Genomic DNA, 15,154 nt, shown 5'->3' with positions numbered 1-15,154 from the left:
CGGTTCAGGCTGGTGGTGGTGGTGTCATGGTGTGGGGAATATTTTCTTGGCACTCTTTGGGCCCCTTGGTACCAATTGAGCATCGTTGCAACGCCACAGCCTACCTGAGTATTGTTGCTGACCATGTCCATCCCTTTATGACCACAATGTACCCAACATCTGATGGCTACTTTCAGCAGGATAATGCGCCATGTCATAAAGCTGGAATCATCTCAGACTGGTTTCTTGAACATGACAATGAGGTCACTGGACTCAAATGGCCTCCACAGTCACCAGATCTCAATCCAATAGAGCATCTTTGGGATGTGGTGGAACGGGAGATTCGCATCATGGATGTGCAGCCGACAAATCTGCGGCAACTGTGTGATGCCATCATGTCAATATGGACCAAAATCTCTGAGGAGCTTCCAGCACATTGTTGAATCTATGCCATGAAGAATTGAGGCAGTTCTGAAGGCAAAAGGGGGTTCAACCTGTTACTAGCATGGTGTACCTAATAAAGTGAGTGTATATGTGATGTATATATGCTCTATATGTGTGTATAAATGTGTGATTATAACTTGCATGTGTGAGTATACAAATATGTATATTTCTTTAGTGAGAAGGGGGCCCCATGCATAAGCCTGCTATGGGGCCCTGCTTCTCCTAGTTACGCCCCTGATGCCCCTATGTATATTATGCTGAAACAGTTGTATTCTTTCCTGCAGAAAATCTTTAGATAGAGGCTCAGTGCAAGGTGTTCTGTCTTCTTTTTGGTCTCTGTGCAATGAGTTTTGAGTCTGTCTTAGTGCAGAAGCAGCAGAACCGATTGAGCTCCTACTGGATATAACTGCTTGTCCTTCGACACCAAGGTGCAGGACTAAGGAACTAAATTCCTGATAGCGGAATCTACTATCCACAGCCACACAATCCAATTACCTTGTCAGGAAGGATTGCTGCCAGCCTGTTGCTGGACTATGTCTGCCAATAAAGAACCATGTGGGAAATTTATCACTGCTTCTGTGGCAGTTTTCTGGCGTAAAAGCAGGGAAATATTCACAAAATCTTGCGCTGTGCAAGAATTTGCAATTAAAATTGGGAATATGCCACTTCCACGCTATGTGGGAGTGGAGGGGAAGTAGAAGGGCACGGCGACCCGTGGAGGGGGAGGGTACAAGGCGTTCCTGTCCCGTGTGTTATTTCGTTCACTGGTTTTCACGCGAAACTATGCCAGGTCGGACCAAGCCTCTTGATGTATTTGACCGAACACAGGGGACCTACCGATGTCAGATCATCACAGAGTGCGCTCTCTCCTTGTGTGAGTGAAGGAACAGGAGTGACAAGTTGTACAGGAGCAGGAAGGTGGGGGCTGAGAGCTGAGGAGTGAGTGAGCAGCACAGGCAAGGCATAGGTTTATTTTGTTATAATGCATCAAAACCAAAACAAACCTGGCACTCAGAACAGGATTCTGTCAGGGTGCAAGGTTAAAACACACAATAATATTGTAATACAAATGCACAGAAAAGGCAGAAAGACATCTTTGCAATACAGCTGTAATGGGCACCTGCAAAGTGTCTTTAGTGAAAATTGGGTTTCTTTCAAAGGGGTTGGCCACTTTACCATCTGTTTTTTGTAATATGTGTGTAAGTGTTTGGTGCAGGATATTAGGTAATTTACCAATAACATCTATTAATAGTTCTGCTCCACTTTCTTGATATGTAAAGTGAAGCCTCCTGTCTTTTACCTCATCAGCCAGAGATTCCTGTCCATAACATGGCTGCAGATGGAGGGTCATGTGATGTCTAACTAGTGATTGCTCATGGATAGTTAGAGATCACATGACCCTCCATCTGCGGCCATTTTATGGACAGGAAAGTCTGGCTGATGCGGTAAAAGACAGGAGGCTTCACTTCACATGTCAAAAAAAAGCAGTGCAGACCTTGTAATAGATGTATATTGCTAAATTACCCAATATCGTGCCCCCACACTTACACACCCATTACAAAAACATGAGGTAAAGTGGCCAACCCCTAAGTGGCCAGTCTAAGATGTAGACTAGTAGGAGTAAAGGAGCAATGAAGGGAAGAGAAGCACTGAGGGTGCGGTCACACTTTGCAGTTAAAACTGCATCACATTTAGTTTTGGGTTGGTTTTAGGTGGTATTACTTATTTTAACAAGTAAAAGACATCAGATCAACAGGTGAATGACATTTGTTGAACAGGTTTCTTCTCAAAATCAAATTCACACGTCTTTCACCTGTGGAATTGACAAAACTGCACCTAAAATCACCTCAAAGCTGATGGCACCACCTCCCGTGGTAGTATTGATCTATCATCTTAATCAGTTCACGTACATTAAGCCCACAAAGGCCACAGTTAGATTGCATGAGAAGAGGAAAAAATGTTCAGTGCCAGATGAATATGATGATAATGCTTACTGTCATCCATTAAAAACATGCAAGTAGTAATGATACATGATAGCACACCAAGACATACAAAGACCTGCGTGTTTCCTCTTATGGCTTAATCATCCATTGAGGATGGTGTAGAATGGGTGTGACAGTAGGGGTCCCCAGGCGTAAGCACCCGAAAGATGGGGTTGCCCACACACAGGGACACTTCTACACCTGAGAGCGATGGTAGGTCTGGTCTCCCACCACCGAATCAGCACAGTAGCAATGCGTTATCGCATGGGAGCCGGTAGCTTGGGTTCCCATAGTGACGCCATAGTAGGGTATGGTGCAGTTATGGGATATGTATAAGGAGCTGCTGGGAGAAAGGTATAGGCAAGATTGTATCAAAGATATGAAGTGGAATGACTAATGAGAAAGGGGGGAGGGAATCAGAGAAAAAGAAAGGAAAGAAATTAGGAAAAGAAAATGAATGAAAAGATAGAGGAATTAGAGTCAAAAAGAAGTGAGGGAGTGAAGTAAGAAGAAAAATGAGTACCAAAAAAGGAGTAAAGATCACCCTCTGCCGGGGATCTGTTAGCGCAGGTGCTCCCGGAGCCCCCAGGTGGATTCCTGCCCTGCCACCTCCCCCGCTTCTCCCTGCCGGGGATCTGTCAGGACAGGTACACCCGGAGCCCCCAGGTGGATTACTGCACTGCCGCCTCCCCCGCTTCTCCCTGCCGGGGATCTGTTAGCACAGGTGCACCCGGAGCCGCCAGGTGGATTCCTGCCCTGCGGCCTCCCCCGCTTCTCCCTGCCGGGGATCTGTTAGCACAGGTGCACCCGGAGCCCCAGGTGGATTCCTGCCCTGCGGCCTCCCCCGCTTCTCACTGCCGGGGATCTGTTAGCACAGGTGCACCCGGAGCCCCAGGTGGATTCCTGCCCTGCGGCCTCCCCCGCTTCTCCCTGCCCGGGATCTGTCAGGACAGGTGCACCCAGAGTCCCCAGGTGGATTCCTGCCCTACGGCCTCCCCCGCTTCTCCCTGCCCGGGATCTGTCAGGACAGGTGCACCCAGAGTCCCCAGGTGGATTCCTGCCCTGCGGCCTCCCCCACTTCTCCCTGCTGGGCATCTGTTAGCGCAGGTGCACCCGGAGCCCCCAGGTGGATTACTGCACTGCGGCCTCCACTGCTTTTCCCTGCCGGGGATCTGTTAGCGCAGGTGCTCCCGGAGCCCCCAGGTGAAATCACGCACTGCGGCCTCCCCCGCTTCTTCCTGCCGGGGATCTGTCAGATCAGGTGCACCCGGAGCCGCCAGGTGGATTCCTGCTCTGCGGCCTCCCCCGCTTCTCCCTGCCAGGGATCTGTTAGCACAGGTGCACCTGGAGCCCCCAGGTGGATTCCTGCTCTGCAGCCTCCCCCGCTTCTCCCTGCTGGGGATCTGTTAGCACAGGTGCACCCGGAGCCCCCAGGTGGATTACTGCACTGCGGCCTCCCCCGCTTCTCCCTGCTGGGCATCTGTTAGCGCAGGTGCACCCGGAGCCCCCAGGTTGATTACTGCACTGCGGCCTCCGCTGCTTTTCCCTGCCGGGGATCTGTTAGCACAGGTGCTCCCGGAGCCCCCAGGTGAAATCACGCACTGCGGTCTCCCCCGCTTCTCCCTGCCCGGGATCTGTCAGATCAGGTGCACCCAGAGCCCCCAGGTGGATTCCTGCTCTGCGGCCTCCCCCGCTTCTCCCTGCCAGGGATCTGTTAGCACAGGTGCACCTGGAGCCCCCAGGTGGATTCCTGCTCTGCAGCCTCCCCCGCTTCTACCTGCTGGGGGTGGATGAGCCTGTTCCTATAGCCCAAGCCACCATGACAGATTGTGGGACTATGCCGCACTTCATCCTGTCCCTGTCCAGCTGCCCTCACATTTATTATGATGCTACTGTAATGCCCAGAGAATTTCCACAGCAGTTTGTGTGATTTATGGTTGAATCTAAGCTGCTCAGTCTTTCCATAACCTGACATTGAATAGGAGACAGCAGGCAGCATGCAATGTAGCCTGAGTGCTCCAGGCGGCGCTGTATAACCATCAGCAGACAACACAGCGCTACAGCCATTGCGCTGCCGTTTGCCCACTCTCTTGCCATTACTTGCCGACCTCCCGCCGCTGTACTGCGCATGTTCTGACCTCTTTCCGCGCATACTCATTAGGGGCACATTTTCCGGGCGCATGCGCATTGCTTGCTGGCAGTTTTAAACATCAGGACGTCAGTGAGAGGCGAGCATCCTGGTGGTGAAGAGACGCCGTGCAGACGCCGGGGTAGTGACCGGCTATGTGCACAGGCCTGCCGTGAGGCCCAGACATGGCGAGCCCTGAGGTGGTGGAGGATTCGAGCTCCGGCGAGGCCTGTTCTGGGGGATACGGGGAGCTCGGGGACTTCCTCCAGGAGGAGCGGGCGGACGAGGAGGAGGACGAGCAGCTGCGCTATCACTTTGAGCAGGCAGCACAACATGCCCAGCAACTGGCCCATGTGGCGAGCACCCAGCAGCTCCTCTACCTGTATGCCAGGTACAAGCAGGTAATGCCCACCATAGTGTGTACCCCCTGTATGCCAGGTACAAGCAGGTAATGGCCCCCATAGTGTATGCCCCCTGTATGCCCGGTACAAGCAGGTAATGCCCACCATAGTGTGTACCCCCTGTATGCCAGGTACAAGCAGGTAATGCCCACCATAGTGTGTACCCCCTGTATGCCAGGTACAAGCAGGTAATGCCCACCATAGTGTGTACCCCCTGTATGCCAGGTACAAGCAGGTAATGGCCCCCATAGTGTGTGCCCCCTGTATGCCAGGTACAAGCAGGTAATGCCCACCATAGTGTGTACCCCCTGTATGCCAGGTACAAGCAGGTAATGCCCACCATAGTGTGTGCCCCCTGTATGCCAGGTACAAGCAGGTAATGCCCACCATAGTGTGTACCCCCTGTATGCCAGGTACAAGCAGGTAATGCCCCCCATAGTGTGTGCCCCCTGTATGCCAGGTACAAGCAGGTAATGGCCCCCATAGCCTGTGCCCCCTGTATGCCAGGTACAAGCAGGTAATGGCCCCCATAGCCTGTGCCCTCTGTATGCCAGGTACAAGCAGGTAATGGCCCCCATAGCCTGTGCCCCCTGTATGCCAGGTACAAGCAGGTAATGCCCACCATAGTGTGTACCCCCTGTATGCCAGGTACAAGCAGGTAATGGCCCCCATAGTGTATGCCCCCTGTATGCCCGGTACAAGCAGGTAATGCCCACCATAGTGTGTACCCCCTGTATGCCAGGTACAAGCAGGTAATGCCCACCATAGTGTGTACCCCCTGTATGCCAGGTACAAGCAGGTAATGGCCCCCATAGTGTGTGCCCCCTGTATGCCAGGTACAAGCAGGTAATGCCCACCATAGTGTGTACCCCCTGTATGCCAGGTACAAGCAGGTAATGCCCACCATAGTGTGTGCCCCCTGTATGCCAGGTACAAGCAGGTAATGCCCACCATAGTGTGTACCCCCTGTATGCCAGGTACAAGCAGGTAATGCCCCCCATAGTGTGTGCCCCCTGTATGCCAGGTACAAGCAGGTAATGGCCCCCATAGCCTGTGCCCCCTGTATGCCAGGTACAAGCAGGTAATGGCCCCCATAGCCTGTGCCCTCTGTATGCCAGGTACAAGCAGGTAATGGCCCCCATAGCCTGTGCCCCCTGTATGCCAGGTACAAGCAGGTAATGCCCACCATAGTGTGTACCCCCTGTATGCCAGGTACAAGCAGGTAATGGCCCCCATAGTGTGTACCCCCTGTATGCCAGGTACAAGCAGGTAATGGCCCCCATAGCCTGTGCCCCCTGTATGCCAGGTACAAGCAGGTAATGCCCCCCATAGTGTGTACCCCCTGTATGCCAGGTACAAGCAGGTAATGACCCCCATAGTGTGTGCCCCCTGTATGCCAGGTACAAGCAGGTAATGGCCCCCATAGCCTGTGCCCCCTGTATGGCAGGTACAAGCAGGTAATGCCCCCCATAGTGTGTGCCCCCTGTATGCCAGGTACAAGCAGGTAATGCCCCCCATAGTGTGTGCCCCTGTATGCCAGGTACAAGCAGGTAATGCCCCCCATAGTGTGTGCCCCTGTATGCCAGGTACAAGCAGGTAATGCCCACCATAGTGTGTGCCCCCTGTATGCCAGGTACAAGCAGGTAATGGCCGCCATAGTGTGTGCCCCCTGTATGCCAGGTACAAGCAGGTAATGCCCACCATAGTGTGTACCCCCTGTATGCCAGGTACAAGCAGGTAATGCCCCCCATAGTGTGTGCCCCCTGTATGCCACGTACAAGCAGGTAATGGCCCCCATAGTGTGTGCCCCCTGTATGCCAGGTATAAGCAGGTAATGGCCCCCATAGTGTGTGCCCCCTGTATGCCACGTACAAGCAGGTAATGGCCCCCATAGTGTGTGCCCCCTGTATGCCAGGTATAAGCAGGTAATGGCCCCCATAGTGTGTGCCACCTGTATGCCAGGTATAAGCAGGTAATGGCCCCCATAGTGTGTGCCCCCTGTATGCCACGTACAAGCAGGTAATGGCCCCCATAGTGTGTGCCCCCTGTATGCCAGGTATAAGCAGGTAATGGCCCCCATAGTGTGTGCCCCCTGTATGCCAGGTACAAGCAGGTAATGGCCCCCATAGTGTGTGCCCCCTGTATGCCAGGTACAAGCAGGTAATGTCCTCCATAGCCTGTGCCCCCTGTATGCCAGGTACAAGCAGGTAATGACCCCCATAGTGTGTACCCCCTGTATGCCAGGTACAAGCAGGTAATGTCCTTCATAGCCTGTGCCCCCTGTATGCCAGTTACAAGCCAGTAATGGCCCCCATAGCGTGTGCCCCCTGTATGCCAGGTACAAGCAGGTAATAGCCCCCATAGTGTGTTCCCCCTGTATGCCACGTACAAGCAGGTAATGGCCCCCATAGTGTGTGCCCCCTGTATGCCAGGTACAAGCAGGTAATGGCCCCCATAGTGTGTGCCCCCTGTATGCCAGGTACAAGCAGGTAATGGCCCCCATAGTGTGTGCCCCCTGTATGCCAGGTACAAGCAGGTAATGGCCCCCATAGTGTGTGCCCTCTGTATGCCAGGTACAAGCAGGTAATGACCCCCATAGTGTGTGCCCCCTGTATGCCAGGTACAAGCAGGTAATGGCCCCCATAGTGTGTGCCCCCTGTATGCCAGGTACAAGCAGGTAATGCCCCCCATAGTGTGTGCCTCCTGTATGCCAGGTACAAGCAGGTAATGGCCCCCATAGTGTGTACCCCCTGTATGCCAGGTAAAAGCAGGTAATGTCCTCCATAGCCTGTGCCCTCTGTATGCCAGGTACAAGCCGGTAATGTCCTTCATAGCCTGTGCCCCCTGTATGCCAGGTACAAGCCGGTAATGTCCTTCATAGCCTGTGCCCTCTGTATGCCAGGTACAAGCATGTAATGGCCTCCATAGTGTGTGCCCCCTTTTCCCTTGGTGGTGCCAGCCACTACCCCCAAAGCAATGGCAGGCAGCACCCTCCTGTCCCCTGCCCTTCACAGCATTGGCCATGCCAGTGTCCACCTCCTTCCTCTTGGCGGTGTCAGGCAGTGGAGGCAGCTGGCTCCTTCCCCCTGGCAATGCCAGTGTCCACCTCCTTTCCTTCAGCAGTGCCAGGCAGTGATTGTGGGCACCATGTTCCACATGTCGTTGCCAGACGCTATTGTCATCCCCTCAATGGTAATAGTGTTGCCAGTATCCATCTCCTTCCTCTCAGCAATGCCAACTACAATTGCCGCCTCCCACTGAACTGTACAGTAATAGGACCCCTGCAGACAATGCCAGGTGCAGTGCCCTCCATAGCGGCACTAGGCATAAGCTTAGTGTTGGCAGCCCTAGGATTGCTGTAGCTGTGTGTAAGATGTCACTTCCTAATCTCTGAAGTTCAGCAGAAGCAGTGATTTGCTTTTCTAAATCCTCCTTATGTAACGGGTGACATCTAGGTGCAAGGGATCAGCAGGCAGAGCGCGTGGTGACATATGGAGCGCCAAGCATTGCTGGAAGACATTCCCTCAGTACAGGAGTAATATCGTATGAAACTGCAGGTACAGCTCGACCCTCTAATATACCCTGGGAGCTGTATTTCGATTTGCACATATGGGGGTTGTACCTTCTCCCCTTCTCTGATTTCCCTGCACAGCAGCCTTCTACACCTTGCTCCATGCATAAATCGGCCATAATGGATGCCTGGCCTCAACAATGTAGAGGGCACAGTGCCCTTCTGTGTCAGGATTTTCCTTGAAAAAGGTCTACCCTGCTCATAAAGTAGATGGGGAGTAAACAGTTAAGTGCTACTGGTGGCAAAGGCTCTGGCACAGATGGCAGTAGTCTGCCACGTGGGTGACTGTTGCATTGCGCACGCCCACTTGGCTAAATCCGCATATTACAACCAAAAAACTGAGATGGCACAGAATGTACACTGCTAGCTTCAGTAATAGGATGTGGGGACAGGACACCACACAGGATTATCCATGTCCTTTACTGTAATGCAGGTACTACATGTATACACAATACATATTTATGAAAAAGGCTCTTATCTAATGTTCTGTTCATTTGTGCAAAAGTCAAAACCACTGTCAGGACTTGCATTTATACCGAACACTCCCTGATATACATATCAGTCATCAGCCAGAGAGTGTTCTGCCACCATGGACCTGGCAGTGCCCGGCAGCGGAGGCCATCACCTCTCCTGCAACTGTTTATTGGGAAAAAGCAAATAAAATGTATGTAAATTATAGCAAGAATAGTTGACTACCTTTCTATGTTATATGTTCTATGTATACAAAATGCAATCTACTAAACCCAATTAAAAAAAGGTTCTTTGGGTTATATGTAGTCCGGTTAACTGGTACCACAAAAACAAACCCTCATGTTGTTACCGCAAAATATTATGGAAACTGTATGTATATATGTGTATAAAATATGGGTTTATACAATATGGTAAGTTTTGTTGTATGTGCCGAAATAACACGGGTAAAGCATCCTGGATGCTGCAACAAACAGGATCTTACATGACTGCCAAAACCACAGCACAGGAGTCTATAGACCCGGTCACACTCGGGGAGAGGAGGCTGGGAGTCAAACAAGACATATCAAAGCAAGCAAAGAGTCATTAAATGTGTTTCTACAGGTTACAGGCGCTTCCCCAAAGACACTTTTAGGCAAGGAAGAGGATGTTGTAATATCTTGGAAGTAAATAGCCTAGAACAGTGATGGCGAACCTTTTGGAGACCGAGTGCCCAAACTAAAACCAAAATCCACTTATTTACCATGACGTGCCAACATAGCATTTTAAGCAATAACGTATTGCTACCTGTTCTTCCACTTCTTTCAATCATATCGGCCACCGGAGGCAACCAATACAGTTCAAAGAAGGAAGGGAAATTCAGACTCTCGTTGTAGCTTCTCTCCAGGGTCTCCCTGTAGAGGAAGAATGGTGGGTCCAGAATGAGAACCTATAAAGATATTGCAGTTCTGTCACCTTTCCACTTTTCCCTCAGTTTAAAACAGTCAATGAAGTGTTGCTTTATTTGGTGAACTCTGTAACTGGAGTGATGGTCTGAGTGCCCACAGAAAGGGCTCTGAGTGCCACCTCTGGCACACGTGCCATAGGTTCGCCATCACTGGCCTAGAAGATGTTTAATGCATGGGTTGCAAAAGTTTTCATACCCTTTTCCTCGTGTTTGAATGTTACAGCCAAAAACTTCAATTTATTTTATTTGAAACAGTTTGGAGCCTTATTGAAGCGGATCATCTGTAGCTGTGATAAAGGCAGTCACATTGATGGGGGAGAACGCTTGTGATGAGCAATTTCCAAGTCCAGCCACAGATTAGGATTATGTTCTGGCTCTGACTGATCCATTTTACTCCATGCTGCTTAACCTTTCCATTTTAGCAGTGGCTGTATATTTAGGGTCTCCATCTCAAGTTTCTAGCAGGTTTTCCTTCAGAATTGCGCTATATTTGGCTCAACCCATCATCTCTGAGCCGCTTCCTGCCAAATAGACCCCACAGCGTTATGCTGCCATCACCATGCTTCATGGTGGAAATGCGGTTTTTGTGATTATTCCACACATAAGTGTTTGGAATTTAGGCTAAAGAAGTTAGTTTATAGTTTCATCTGACCATTTCATCATATTCCATTTGCTTGCTGTGCCCCCCTACGTTGCATTTTAAAAACCGCAACTGGATCCTACCATGATGAATCTACCATCCGAAGCAGATCTGATGGCCGATTCCTCATGCCTACCTCTGCCCTAATCTTTAACTAATCTGGAAGCCGGACTTATAACAAAAGTTATGAAAGTAATGTAAATTGCTGCAGTGGTTACTAGGACGTACCCAGTAGCCGTTGTAAGGCCGCACACTTACCTGTCCTTGGAGTGCCCCAGTGCTCCTCATTTTGTCTTATGTTACACATCGCCGGCATCAAATGGAGCAGCTGCGTATGCGCAGTAGCTCCGGCCCCAGTAGAGTGAATAGATGCACATGCACTCTGCATACATGTGTGGAGCCCTCGTGTCTTTTAACCCCTGCTATGTATGCCACTGGCACCAGTGACTTACCCACATGTACGTGTGTGTATTTATTATATACATACATACATGTACGTCGCTAGTGGCAGTGCCATACTTAGCTGGGGATAAAAGATGCGAGGCTCTGCACATGTATGCAATGTGTAACATGAAACAAGAAGTTGTAATGAATAGTCCAGACTCTCGTACCTTGTAATGGGACCTTCTAATATCCCGGTGCACTGAGAATCCCTCAGGGTTATGTGCTGAAAGGCGTGTTCTATTTTTGGTTTGTTCCTGTGCATTTTTTATTCCTTGTCGCTATACCTCAATAAAGAAACAAACCTTTGTAGGGTTATCCGGAGTTGCTGGTGATTACTCAATTTATCTATGAAACAAGAAGAGGAGGGCATTGGGGACAGGTAAGTGTGCTGCCCTGCAAGGACCCAATAGCCCCTCTAAATATTACTTTAATAACATTGTTTTAAAAGTTGGATTCCTCGTGGTAGGTTTCCTTGAAGAAGAGAAAGCTGAAGCTGAGCACATGGCCTTCCATTACACTTTCATCTGGGGAAAAAAGCAAGTTGCTGTGCTACTGTTTCTGCTATTAAGACATGACTGAACCTGCCAAATGCAAGTGTGAACTTGGCCTAATACTTTTTCTTTAGAACGATTCTTCCACCTGAGCTTTAGATTTCTGAACCTCCTCCACAGTGACCCTGTGACATTTGCTTTCTTCTCCTTGTCCGGACTGTCGGTTTAGGAGGATGACCAGGTCTTGGAGGGTTAGCAGTTCTGCCATAATCCTTCTATATACAGATGATGGATGGAACGGTGCTATGAGAGATCTTCAGAACTTGGGCTATTTTTTTTTAGAAAGTTAACCTTGCAATACATTTAGACAAAACTTTATCCCTGAGCTATCTGCTTCTGGTTTCATGAAGCCGTTTGTTCACGAATGTTCTCTAACAAAACATCTGAGGCCTCCACCAAACAGCTGTAGTTATACTCAGATTAAAGGGCATTCTGATGTAATGAGGTGACTTCTAAAGGCAATTGAACATACAGTATTCAGTCCATGTCCTCTGGACATCAACTACCAGGATGAAGGATTGTAAACCATACACACTGACATACTGGTGTGGGTCCCTTCTGGCAGGATCTGCTCTTCTTTCAGCTTCTTATTCCCTGGTTTTACTGAAGTCTTTTAAAATTATTCTAATGAGCCTGAGGGGCTCATTTGCATAATTTTTAAACCCTTTTTTTTCTTAAGAGGACACACACTGGTATCTACTTGATCCTAGAGGTAGATGTTGTTTATGTGGAATCGGAGCACAGGGGACTGAATACATGGTCATACTGCACTTTTCAGTATTTCAATTTGCAAACTTTTGTAAAAGTATAAATTCTTACCAAATATTTGATACTTGTGGTGGTTTATCAGTTCAAGGGTTGAAAAGGGCTCAAAAGGGTTCAAGGGTTATCAATCATTATATAAATAATAGTGGCCTCTAAAAGGAAGTACATCTCTTAAATTTCTATAGTTTTACAATATAATTAAAAAAAAAAAAACACAATTTGCTTACGAGAAGATATTAAAATAAATACAGCTTCAGATAAATAAGACACAATTCCTCCATGCGTTTGTTCATCTACCAAGAAATTAAGCTGCAGAAAAGCCATATCCCTTTCTAGTAGTCTAGTGATTTGAAATTTTAGTGATTTATGGTGTAGACCTGCAGTTCGGCTGTCAGTTTTTGGCTCAATTTATAATATATAAACTAGAGATCAAAATTGGAAAACTATGTATGATCAGTTGTTTTTTTTTTTTTTTGTTTGTTTTTTCCCCAGGGGTAATGTAATCTCCATTTATCAATATGTGATGGATTTTTTGTAAGGGGTACGCCATGCCACTAGAACCAGTGTTTTATAAAAATTACCATAGTGTGTCAACATAAAACCTTTATTTTGACAAAACATAATGACCATAATTATAGAACAGCAATGACTGTAATGTAAGAGAGATTATAATTTAATTTGAAGGTTACACCAGTTACCAATCAGTAGAAAGTGCACAGGCACCTCTGCAGCCACAGGACATCACTAGTCTCACTGCTCTGCTGTGATTTTGGTCCACTCTTCTACCCGTCCCATCCACAGATCTATGGCTGTTGTGGGTTCCTTGGCCATAATTGTGTCAACATTGAATGTTAAGAGGTTTTCTATTGGGTTTAGATCAGGACTCTGGGCTGATCGTTTCATTATTTCAATGTTTTCGGTTTCAAAGAACAGCTTTACCTGTTTATACTTTACCTCTACCTGTGTGACTGGGCATTATCCTGCATGAAAATGTCTGGCTGAGTGATGAATGCAAGGAAAGAACAGTGTGTTGAAGGTCCGGATACTTGCTTTCACTCTCGAGAGGTCCAACCCCTGCTGTAGAAAACATTCCCCAAGCCATGACACTTCCTCCACCACCTTTCACTGACTTATTGAAACGCTTTGTGTTCCGTATCACAATGAACATAATGTTACCTGTAAGATAGGAATAAATGAAACCTTCTTTCCTCCTGTGTAGTGGTTAACTGGCAAGCAATTCCATCTGCAGTGTTGAAATGATTACCCATGGAGATTCTCTGCATTATCCTGTCCTCTTGCCTTTGTCTTTCGAGGGCGACCTGCCTTCTTGGGGGGGCGTGAATACGTTTTTGATGTTCTAAAGATGCAATATCCTAGAGATCACTTGGAACAACCAAATTATCTTGCTATGGCTGATAAGTCACCCCTTTGGCCTTCAACTGGACAAACTGCTGCCGGAGGGTTTCACTCACTTTGGAACATCACGTTTTTGCCAAGTCAGTGCAAACTGGAAAGTTGGGGGGATTCGCACTGTGCCAAATTTCATAAAACGTTTTGTATGTTTCTAATTAAGTCACAAGATAAGACATTTTAAATAGTTTATTTAAAAATAGATCCATAAAGAAAGCCTGTTCTAGCCGTGGGAAAGTTTATTGGGATAAGATCCACTGTCTGTGTCCAGTTGAAATGTGTATCTGAACCTGAGGAAAATGAAATCACATAAGTTCCTCATGGTAAATGTTTCCTCATCATTTTACATACATTTTGCATCCTTCTGCACATGGGTCGGTGCTTATAGATCCGGGAAATATGTGGTGAGCTATAAAGCTGGTTGATCATGTTGTTATGTCCTCTCTTGGGCCAACGTGTTGTGTGTCCCTATCCTAAGCTGCAGTATGTGTATTACTCAGTGGTGGGAAGAGGTTATAAGGGGAAATCTTGTGACATGTTACCATTAAGCTCAATACTATATTGTATGAGATTCCAGTCTGTATCCACTGAGTGTTGCCTGCTCTCCTTTACAAGCTGGAGGATCCTACTCCCAATGTGTGTAGTAATGGGTGCTGTCACCTACCCCCATTGTCTTATGGAAACTGTTGTATAAATTACTAACACTGAACCCCTGCAAGCGAGCGATGTGATCTACTTACCATTTGGTTTTTTTACACATCTGTACGTTGTTCTACGCTGTGTCCCCTCGTATCATAGATTGCTTTGCACCTGATTATATGTCTCTTGCTTGGCAGGTAAAGGTTGGAAAGTGCACGACTTCAAAACCTGGATTCTTTGATTTTGAAGGAAGACAGAAATGGTAAATCTCTACGCATGTCCTGACTTTAATTCTGCTTTGCTGAATCAATAAATCACAATGTCTTGCTATTCAGATTTCATGCTAGTTTTCTTACCCTCTCTGCTTTGCTGTCAATCCCATGATGCCTTAGCACAGCACCACATGGACAGAATAAAGCTTTAATGATGTCGAATTAAAAATGGTGATCACGTGTGCTGTGACCATACATCTTGGTCCTCAGGATGCTGCCACACGGGGCGTTCTTGGTCCGTTTTTTGGACTGTTTGTATGTTTACCATGTGTTTGGCTGGTTTTAATCTGTTTTACAGCTGCCTACACTTCCAGTAATGAACATAAACATGTTCAAACCAGCCAAACACATGGTAAACATTCAATAAACGCATGGTAAACATTCAATAAACGCATCCGTTTTTAAACTGACTGAAAACACATCCATTTAAAAACGGTCCAAGAAAGACCCGAGCAAGGACCAAGCTGTATGGCCTGAAATGCGTCTCCAGTCATCTTGTATGTGATCACTGTTT

General features: G+C 48.0%; 1 protein-coding gene across 1 annotated transcript in view; it reads left to right on the top strand.

Annotated features, from left to right (window-relative positions):
• The first annotated feature begins 4,563 nt into the window (after window positions 1-4,563).
• Window positions 4,564-15,154, top strand: part of ACBD6 (acyl-CoA binding domain containing 6) — a 42,189-nt gene continuing 31,598 nt past the window's right edge. Inside the window, exons 1-2 of the mRNA XM_072126621.1 lie at window positions 4,564-4,934; window positions 14,566-14,630. Of these exons, the coding sequence (XP_071982722.1) occupies window positions 4,719-4,934; window positions 14,566-14,630 (281 nt within the window). The 5' untranslated portion in view covers window positions 4,564-4,718. The remainder of the gene's footprint in view (window positions 4,935-14,565; window positions 14,631-15,154) is intronic.

The sequence above is a fragment of the Engystomops pustulosus genome, chromosome 10, assembly GCF_040894005.1.
Source record: "Engystomops pustulosus chromosome 10, aEngPut4.maternal, whole genome shotgun sequence".
NCBI classification, from domain to species: domain Eukaryota; kingdom Metazoa; phylum Chordata; class Amphibia; order Anura; family Leptodactylidae; genus Engystomops; species Engystomops pustulosus.
The sequence above is the reverse complement of the archived record's forward strand: the minus strand, read 5'-3'. Positions and strand labels throughout refer to the sequence as shown.